The sequence below is a fragment of the Pterocles gutturalis genome, unplaced genomic scaffold, assembly GCF_000699245.1.
Source record: "Pterocles gutturalis isolate BGI_N339 unplaced genomic scaffold, ASM69924v1 scaffold1031, whole genome shotgun sequence".
NCBI classification, from domain to species: Eukaryota; Metazoa; Chordata; class Aves; order Pterocliformes; family Pteroclidae; genus Pterocles; species Pterocles gutturalis.
The window spans coordinates 55,668-66,389 of record NW_010102687.1 but is presented as its reverse complement, the minus strand read 5'-3'; the positions used below and the strand labels follow the sequence as shown (position 1 = coordinate 66,389).

At 42.7% G+C, this 10,722-nt stretch overlaps 1 protein-coding gene across 1 annotated transcript in view; it reads left to right on the top strand.

Annotated features, from left to right (window-relative positions):
• Positions 1-5,729, top strand: part of ASB9 (ankyrin repeat and SOCS box containing 9) — a 15,286-nt gene extending 9,557 nt beyond the window's left edge. Inside the window, exons 5-8 of the mRNA XM_010086365.1 lie at positions 1-95; positions 645-779; positions 2,125-2,316; positions 5,605-5,729. Of these exons, the coding sequence (XP_010084667.1) occupies positions 1-95; positions 645-779; positions 2,125-2,316; positions 5,605-5,729 (547 nt within the window). The remainder of the gene's footprint in view (positions 96-644; positions 780-2,124; positions 2,317-5,604) is intronic.
• Positions 5,730-10,722: the final 4,993 nt, after the last annotated feature.

Sequence of the window (10,722 nt, the reverse complement as noted above, 5' to 3'; positions counted from 1 at the left end):
CAGTGTGGCTTGCTTGAATTTATTGCTGCAGCATGGAGCCAGCCTACACCCGCCCTGTGACTTGGCATCCCCCATCCACGAAGCTGCTAAGAGAGGTAACCCCATGGGCATCAGTACCCCTTTCTGTGTTACTAGCAATGTGTTGAAGTGGAAAAAAGAGATAAAGAAGATAATTTTCCTAATTTGGATCATGTGAAATACCTTCCTAGTTGGTCTCATCACGAGTGGAGCTGTTCCTCCCACCGCTGGTGCTCCCCAAGGGCAGCTCAGCTAGGCTCTCAGGGCTCTGAGCTCATGTGGTGACACCTGGAAGGCATTTCATTGTCCAAGACAGTTGCCTACAATGTGGACATCTGAGGGAATTGTCTGGCTATCTTCAAAAGAAGTGGAGAGAAACACAGCATGATTCCTCTCATCTTTGGTAGACATCTGATATGAGTCAGATAAGATGTGAGAGCCTGTTTTGCTAACGGTGGCTTTGCAGCTCCTGTTTTATGGGTTGGAAACACTGGCGTGGATGAAAGTATTATACTACCATAACTTGACAAAATGTTGAATCTTTGCCAAATTACACTGCTGCAATACAGAATTTGCTGAAAAAAATACCTGATCTCTGAGTTCACTCTTCCTTTATCCTTTTTAAGGTCATGTGCAATGTGTCGAATTCCTTGCGTCCCGTGGGGTAAATATAGATCACAACATCAAGCACCTGGGTACTCCACTTTACGTAGCTTGTGAGAACCAGCAAGTGAACTGTGCCAAGAAGCTGCTTGAGTCAGGTAAAAAGAAAAGTAAAGGATGGTGTACTTCGTTTCATGTAACATCTTTCTTTGGGTTCTCTTTTCATCAAGGATTTAGAGGAGCTCCTGCTTTGGGACCTGGAGGTGTCTCGCTCTTAATGGCAGGCCTGGGTTAAATGGGGGAGCAGGGTAACCAGGGTCTTCTTGACCCAGGAACCCAGCTTTACAGCTCCCAACAACAAAACGGGTGATCTTGGATTTCACATGGCCAGTGGTGTCTGGAACAAACACCATCCTTTCCAGTATCTGTGTGTGTGATGCTGCAGCTATCTCAAGAAGAAGGCAGGAAAAAATTTCCTTTTTTGTTTTCCTTCCTCTTTACCCGAAACAATTGACTCAATCATTTTTATATAGTATTTCTGCAAAAATCTTTTAATTCCCAATGAGTTAATAAAAAGTTTGAAACATTTCCAATACAGAAAAACATTCAGCACTACATACCTTTTGTGAGACAAACCTAGCTATAAGTCTAATCAGTTGGATAATTATACAACATCATTTCCTGTTATCTACAATAGCGCATCTCTTCTAACTAAAGGGGCCATATAACCTAAAGTGGCCACATAGCTAGTACAAACACAATGGACAAACAAAGCTGCTTTGGCAAAAACAAGCAAACGTCACGTAGGTCGCCTTAATCACTATTTAGCGCAGTGATCTTTTTTTGGAAGAAGGCAAATACAAATTTTCTGCCATTTTGGTTTTTGCTGCCTTCTGTATATGAGAATGTGTACTGTAAAACATTATAAATAGTTTTGAATTAGTTCAGCAGCTCACCCTTCTTAGGGCATTTTAGGAGCGGTTAGCCCAGGATAACGGATGAGTGAATGCTCATCAGGGGCACTTGCCTATACCCTCCTCTACCAACAGCCTCTAAAACTTTTCCATCCTCACATTTTTTCCCTAACAGATACTTTGGCATTTGGTTTAAGCCTCCAGTACAGAGCAGGTTGAAACCCTGCATGTGTTTTAAGGGAATGGGGCACTGGGATGGAGAGCAAAGGTGGGCCATAGGTAGAACCACATCTTTGTCCTGCTTCAAGATATCCATGGGCTGGCCTGTGATGAAGGACTTCCTCATGTACTGTTCTTCTGGGATAATTTTCTTAGTCACAACCCCATTGCTTCTCAACCAGTGTGAGTTGTGCGTGTGCCAATTGTAGTACCGAGCTCCGGAGTAAGGAAATCCACCTCTGGGTGGATGCTACAGCATTCACGGGTTATTCAGAGAAATAGCAGGAAATAGGTAGTGCAGGAAATGGAAGTAGGCTACTGTGTAGTGATTGTTCTTTGTCATTATTCTTTGCAACCTTGTGGTGTTCAGGAGCAAATGTGAACAGTGGCAAGGGCCTGGATTCCCCTCTGCATGCGGCCGCCAGGAATTGCAGTGCAGAGCTGGTGATGCTGCTGATTGACTTTGGAGCAGACATTTGGGTGAAGAACGCTGAAAGCAAGAGGCCAATGGAGCTGGTCCCACCCAGCAGCCCTGTGGGACAACTCTTCCTGCAGAAAGAAGGTGCCCCTTAGCACTTGTTTTATTCATTCACTTGGGATTTGTTAGGGAAAAGACACACAAACTGCTGCAAAAGGCTGTGTTATTCCATGCCACGAGCACTGCAAAACTGAGGATAACTCAGCTTACCTCCATTCACTGACATACGGACTCTTTGTTTCCTGGTGTCAGAATACAGGGCAGCACTAATAAGGGTAATGGTAAAACCAATAACTCATCTTTGAGCTTCCAGGCTGTGAGTCTACTGCATCAGGGACCATTTATACGGAGCGTGCAATACAATGCAAAATAGAGTTTACGGTGAAAAAACAAGCAAAACGCTCCTTAGAAATAAATGACTTTTTCTGATTACCTAAATTTTCTGATTACCATTTTCTGATTACCTAAATCACTGAAGTCAGTGGGAGTCTCTCAGTTGCCTTGTTTCTGAGATGGGAGTAGACCCAGGAGTGTTATCTGGAGTATGCCAACAGAAGCGGCAGAAAATCACCTCTGTGGGAGCTGAGGCTAGTTAGTGAGTGTTAGGACTGGGATCTTTGGTTATGCAGTATTCTCACAGTCAGGTACTGGTCTCAGCAGAAATGCAAAATTGCAACCAGAAGATTTTAATGAATGTGATACTGAAAAAAACGTAGTATATTTAACAACTCTTCTAGTTCTTTGCCCTTTATTTTTTATTGTTGGGCCAAGTTCCTATGTAGGTGCAAAGGTATCTTTAAAACAAAAGACTCCATGTTAGGCTTTTTATGGGTATTAAGGAAAATTGCACAAGAATGATATAATGAATATATATATACACACATTTATAAAGTAGGCTTTTTTAAAAGGCCAGAATTATGTCCTGAATAATCTGGCAGTATTGAAGTGTAGGCTTAAGCTATAGGAAGTGCTTATTTTGTACCTCTAAATGAAATAGTTCCAAGTCCATATTTTATTATTTATGAATACTTTAATGAATTATGGAGAGAAAATTTACTTACCAATCTTCAGGAAAATTAAAGTAAGGTCTCTCATCACTAATTGTTGGGGTATTTGTGATCTTTAGATGTCCTCATTCGGTCATTAAAATATACACATCACTAAATAATCTGGATTTTCACTATTTTAAACAGGTTTCTGATGGTATGGTCCATGACTGTTATTGCTCCATGTGATTGTTGTCATGAACAGTTTTATACCATGGTAAAACTGGAATAATAAAATGCTGAATCAAGCCCTGCTTGAAATACTAACATGACAATAATAGCACGGAAACAACTGTGCTGTGCGTATTATGTATGAGCAATGGCTATTTGGTTTCCCAGCCTAATCTATGGTACACAGAGCAGTGATCTTTCCAAGATCCAGTCCTTGCTGTGTCAGACTCCTGACTCCTGTGGCACTGTGTGTGTCCTGTTTATTAGAGATAAAACATTTCAGGCACACCCTGCAGAGCTGGCCTGAGAAGTGCTCCTCGGGATGAGCTGACAGTTCAGGCAGTAAGGAACTTTTCTAAGTGAAATTCACCAATTGAAATCAGAAACGATAAATGCCTGAAGGGCATTTTGCAGCTGAATGATGTTTGTCCCATGTTCTCTAACAAGTCCTTCTCCAAGTAGGATCCTGCCTGATGGGCAGATCACGTCTAACTTCGTTGGCCAGCTGAACAGTAGCAACCTGAGAGAATGGTGCAAACATTACGCCTCCCGTTTCATGCAGAGGTTTGGCAATGATGTGCCGAAGGGATCAGTCACCCCATCAGCCCCATGGCACCTCAGCACCCTTGTGGCTGAGCTGCTGCTTTACTGCCCACACCCTCACACGACTCCTCTCCCCCCATGTCGCAGATGCTGGGGGGCAGCAACCCTGTGCCCACGGCCAGAGCAGGCTGGAGGGATCGTGTTTTTCCACCAGAGATGAGTTGGTGAGTGTGCTGACCTAGAGTCTCCCTAGGGTTAGCCCAGAGCAGGTATACTACCTGTGGCAGTCTCCCTTCCCAGGACTTCACCATGCAGCTGGACTACCCCCTACCCTGCTTGCACTGTAGGGAGGGTTCTGTGCACTGTGTTTTTGAAGGGTATGCTTGCTCTCGCTAAATATTTTCAGCACAGTGACAAAGCTTTTTAAAATTAGATACTTGAAGACAGGGCATTTATCCTGCGGGATCAGAGTGGCCAAACACATGTGCAGTGTGACTCTGCAATAGCCAGCCGCACTTGCCCTGTGTCATCTTGCCTTGTTGTTTTGTACCTAAGCACGAGGTAACTCCTCTGCTGACTCCTAGCAGGAGGGTACAGCCGTTCCAATAGTGCAGTGGTCTTCAGCCTTTCAGAGCTGCTGAAAAAGTGTTATCCTGCACGAGGGACGACTCAAAAGCTGATTAAAACTGCCACCTCTCTGCGTTTTTGCTGCACCCCCCATTTTCTTCCTGCTGCACTGCATTCCTCCAGCAGCACTGACATTTCAGCTCTCTGGTGACTGCTGTCTTACCCACCTAGCAGGCAGGCACGGCAGGTAGCACTTCTTATACTGTCCCCTCCCAGATCACTTACCTCCCTCTCACTTTCTAGAGTGTCTCTTTTCATCTGCTTCCCACTGCTAACATCCAACCCCCACATCTGTACTTCTGCCCTTCTTACCTGTCTTCACAGGCCCCCCATGACCCTCCATGCTTGTCATGCCTGTGTGTTGCACACCAGGGCACAAATCACATGCTGAGGGGCTGAACAGGCACCACAGTTAAAAGTATCACACAGGATCTACTTTGTGAGAAGGATAAGCCCATCTAGTAAGCATAATGCCATTATACTTCAATTTAAAAAAAGAAAAAAGCACCACAGATTCTTCAGCAGGGCTTGTATTTGTCAGCATGGGGCCAGTTAATCTGGAACATTTAAAATAAAGGATTATATGGTATTTCTTTTGCTATGTGTTTGTCGCTATTATGAAATACATCTCAAGAAAGCAGTGGGGGCAAACTTGGATCTCGCTGGGGGAGTCTGGGGGAACTTCAAAGGAAACATTGGTCATTTCTTCTCAGACAACAAAAACCACTTCACATTTGTGCAGCTTAAAAGGGAAAGACTGACACTGCTAATGCTAATTGTGGCTGTGTAATGACAGAGTGACTAGGCTTGAATTGAACCGCAGGTGGGCTGATATCCCTTGGTGGGCAGAGGTCTGGGTTTTCACTGCTGAGTGAGGTGGGCTGCAGGAATTGGAGAGAGTGGTAATGGACAGCTGCCCTTTCAGCTTTATAATTTTGGGGTGATAAAGCCACATGTGTAATGTTTTCCTCCGCTCTCTCCCCAGGGCCGCTATCCTTGATGCAATTGTGCCGCCTGTGCATCAGGAGGTGCTTTGGACCCAAGCAGCATCAAAAAATAACTGGTCTTCTCCTCCCAGATGAGCTGAAGCATTTCCTTCTCCACGTTTAAGGCTTCCGTGTTCAAAATGGTGCCTCTAATGACACAGCAAGGTTTGTTGAGAAAAGACTCTTCTCATCAGTAGTGTCACCAATGCCTGCAATGTTAGTCTGTGATAGTTACTGATCCCTAGTAAAGCCCCGGGTCCAAGAAGCACCAGACTGACCAACTTGCTCAGACCTCACTGCCACTACCCCCAGCACATCCATCATTTGGAAAGGAACAGTTCTGCATGGTTGCATAGTGAAGTGTGAAAATGTGACTCAAGGACCCCCTAGGAAGTGTAGAAAATGAGCACAGCATTTTAAAATAGGTCTCTCGATTCTCTGTACCCTGGCATAGTTTCAGAGGGCTCGTTGTTGACAGCCCCTTACAAAGAAAACTCATATCCCAGCCCAGCACTAACAGCACTTCACGTATATATTAAGGATTCTAAGGATAGTTACGCTTTCTCTGTAAGCGGCACTCATGTGCCTGTCATCTGTGAGAGCTGTACCCACACTACTGTACGGATAAGGGAAGGGAACCCAACTGAACCTGTCTGCAGAGCAAGTGAGGCCCTCTGGCAGATGTTATTTATTTTCTAAGTATATCACACTGCAGATAGATGAACACCAAGCAACAATCATCTGCATTTAGGCCAGCATCTGAAACATGCTTTTCTACCAAGACATCAAGTAGGTCACTGCTGATGGCAGCTCCCTACAGTGCAATAATAGTGGAGGGGGAGAGGGGAGAAGTATTTAATCATCCATTAAAATCACTTCTTCCTGATGCTTTGAGACATAAGGGAGCCACACTTCAGTACTACACACTTTCTCCTTTTAGCATATTATTTTTCAAGGACATTGGCTAGCAGGCTATCGGTTGCAGGCATTGAGTGCTCCCCTTTCTGCCCTGAAAATCAGGTAATATTTCCTAAGCATTTCTCAGCATGCATCAGAAAAACAAAAGCTTCTATCCCCTTGCCCTACTCAAGAAAAGAGATCATCTTAAGAGTGAGATACTTGTTTTGTCTTGGAGAGGTAGTACCTCATTCATAGCATTTTCCATGGGAGCGGCAATAATAACACCTCTAATGTGCGCTCATAAAACAAACTATGAAAATACTGAAATTAAAGGTCATTCCAAATTAAAAATATAATGGAGAATTTCTGCCCCCTGCTCAGTTGCTGGGCTGCTGGCTCAGTGTATGTGTCTCTCAAACAAACATGACTTATGTGCTTCTTATTCCACTGAGGTCGTAAGAACAAATATTTCCTCCAGCTAAACTTTAACACTGTGTGTTTTTCTTTCCCTCCCAGAGATACGTCCTGCTGCCACAGACCAAAGTGTGTTTATGACCACTCTGTGCTCTCCCGGGTGCTCACCTGGGAATATTGGCTGCCTGACACATGCAGGACCCAGGATGCTGAAGCTCCAGCTCTTCTACCCCCTGCCCTGTCCCCTCTCCAGCTCTGAACCACGGTGCATCTGCATTACCTGGGACCAGCAGTGCACCCATCACAGCTCCTGCGTTGGAGGGGCAGAGCACGTACTTCAGAGCGTTTAGAGATCCCTTTCTTTTTCCCTTCACTGTGGAGACTCCTGCAAATGTGTGCTTGGTGTGCAAAAACTGTGATAACATTGTTAACATCAGCAATGAGATAGATATATGGAGTCCTCATCCTGTAAGTGGGTGACACAGGCAGCCTTCAAGTATACAAAATTATTTTGATATTTACTAGTGTGCTGGTGTGTGCAGCGCAAGCCTTCCTTTTGTATATGAGAAGTTAATGAGGATCAAATGCTATCTGGATGCTCATATCTGATGTACATTACAATTCAATCCTCAGCTGAACAACATGACTGGTGTCTATAGGTATCCAGTATGATGGCTTGATTTTTGTGTGCTGACCAAACAAAGGAAAAGCAATTCTGCTGGTTTTGTGGGACAATAAATTGTAACCTAACGGGTCAAATGACAAACAGTTAAGTCCATAACTCCCCTTGTTATAGAGGGGGGAAGAAATCTTCACTGATCCAAGCCAATCCATCACACATGATTTGAGCCATGTAAAAGTTCACTGGCTGATTTAAGATGACATTCTATATTCCTTCTCTCCTGCTGGGGAAGAAATATAGACACCTGTCTAGCTGAATAGAAACAGGTGTCTTGGATGGGAAAAGTGGGTCCTTCTAAAATCAGTATCTTGGAAAAGTTGAATCTGCATTGAACAGGCAGGGAACAGACAGCTAACCTAGTGCTAAACTTTTAAAGATTAGAGTTAAGTGTGAAGAATCTCTGCTTTGGTGACGCATCTGAAAGTTAAGGATTCAGCTTATTATATTTTGGATGACTGAGAACCATTATTTTAAATACTAGTTTTATAATTTACCTTCAATTGTCTTATTTTGTAACTTCAGCCAATGTGTTTTTAGGAGTAATGCTAACATCAGCAGAAAATTGCTTGGAGAAGGTGGTGAGAGTGTTGTTTCTAGACTGTTTTTCTTCTGGAAATTTCATAGTGTGACTCTGTTTAGTTTAATTTCTCTGCTCAAGTGTAATTAGGATGAATTCTGTATGCTCAGCTTGTATCATCTCAGTATGTTTGCTTATTTATTTTAATATACAATGTGATCAACACTGGTGAATTACAGCTTTATGCATCAACACTTACCCAGTTATAAACTGTAAAAGTTGTGCAAGATGCAAACTGAATAAGCTCATTATAGTTGGGGTTTGGACCTTTTTCTATATTGGAAACCATTCCAAATGTAATGCAGGACTTGAAAGATTGTCAGGAATATATTTTATCAGAATTTTTTTATGATTTTGTTAGCAGTTTAATAGTAGTCAGTCCACAATCATATAGGATATTTGCTCAAAAATAAATTATTTATACTCTTTTTTAAAATTTTCATTTATTTTTTAAATTATAGCACTAATTTTGTGTATTGTCTGGTACTATGGAGTTTTGGACTGAACTCTAGTTGTTTGCAATGCTGCTTACAGGTGAGTGGTATACAGAATAATGCCTTTAAATAGACCTATAGTAAAGACAAGACTAAGAGGCAAATACTGTGCAAATCTTGCCCTTTACTGATGTTTTCAGGTAGAGTTGGACTCTTGTAATTATTTTTCTGCTCACTTGAGAGTTAGTGAAAAGGAGCCTGAGATTTCACAAAGTAGGAAAAGATGTAAATTAAATGGTCACCATCTTTAGTTTGCTGGTGGTTTTTGTTTGTGTGTTTGTTTGTTTGTGGTTTGTCTTGCTTGTTTGTTTGTTTATTGATTTGCACCAGTTTGTTTCTCCTGCCTCCTCAGCAAGAGGCACATGTAATGATCTGGGTGCCTACACAACAGGAGCCCTTTACTGGAAGTGAGTGTGTGGAGACCAGAAGTCCAAAGGATGTCTGCCAGCATCCAGCAGGGCTGGAGAGACGTGGGAGGGTAGTAATTCCCTCCTTTAGATGCACCTCTGGGTGTCTCTGCTTGCAGAGACCAGATAAAAGAGACCTGACAGCAAATTGCTTTACAAGATGTTTCTGATGGAAACAGAGCTGCTTATGAAAACTGTTGCGCAGTTTCTAAACAACCAACACCTCATCAAAAGAAGACAACTGATTTAAGCAAGAAAAATACCTTTTGATTTGTTGAAAGATGGTTGACACAACAAATAGCTGCAAAGTTATTTTCATTCTTCTGCAGTTGGTAGGTAGAATCAGCCACGTCCCAGGACTTGGTTCTTTATTCTCCAGTCAAGTGCAAAGGTCCCCAGCTGCTCTGCCCATTTCTCATGGTTTCATTTTTTTCTCTTAACTGGAAAACACGGACATCCATTTGCTGGAGTAAATGTAATATACAGCTTTGGAACATATTCAGAGAATGTCCTTTTGCCTCTCCATTGACATGAATTCATTTCAAGATGACTAAGAAGCAAATAAATTTTACTTTACTAGCTTAGCAAAATGGGTCAGACCAGCTGAAAAACAGCAGATTAGTGGTGCTAGAAGAGAGAAAAGAGAGTGCTTGTATCCTTAAATACAGAATATACTTAATTGCCCTTAGATTCATGTTCTTAACAGCCACAGGTCCAGGACTTGATGCTCCTAAAGGCCCTTTTCCTTAACACATGCACAGTATCTGTCAAAATGGACACTTGCCTTGCCCTGCAGTCCCAGCCAGAACCATGCTGGCTTTGGATAAAAATTCCTGGGAATTATTTCTCTGCACATTGAGCGATTATTTGTTGTTCCTTGATACATTGCTCAGCTCAGTGCTCCAAGAGACACTCACTTTCATGCACACAGGAAACATTTGATGCAAAAGTGCTCTTTAGGATGCCTCCAGGAGTTCACCTTTCTTTAAAATGATAGCAATGAACTATTGCTGGGAAGAGAAATGTTTCAAATTCTTATATCCCTATTCAACACAGTAACCCTCATTCCAGCCCTACCTGAGTGCTCAGGTAGCATACCTGGCCAATACCTGGGTCATGTCACCATGCAACAAGGTCTTGTTTCTTTTCTGTGCCAGGTGAAGCCTTTCCTTTGTGAACTACTGCCCTTTGCATTTTTAAAGCGCTTGAAACTCATTAATCGTCAGTGTTTCAAGAGACACAGGACTAGATTCACGGCTTTAGTTCCTGTGAAGTAAAATTGAGTTTGTAATCTGTCAGCCATCTCCCCTCCCAAATTAAGTGGTAGAGTTTCTGCCTAATCTGGGGCTTTTGAAATCTCTAGAGGTTTCCTTTTTGTGGTCTCAAAAATACTGCAGTAGCAGTTAAAGCAGCTCTTTGTCTCATGAAAGCACGCTGACTCTGAATCCCAAAGGTTCATACAGACCCTGGAAAGGTGTTATGAGTATGACAAATACAGGATTGTCTCATTCGTTGAAACTTTACTTTTTATTAACTTATTTTGAGGAACAGGAGTTGTGCTGGTTTTGTCTTCAATTAAATAATTGTCCCAAAACAGGAACTGCTGGTGTTGCAAGCTTCTGCATGGAGTGAAGCTCCCAGCA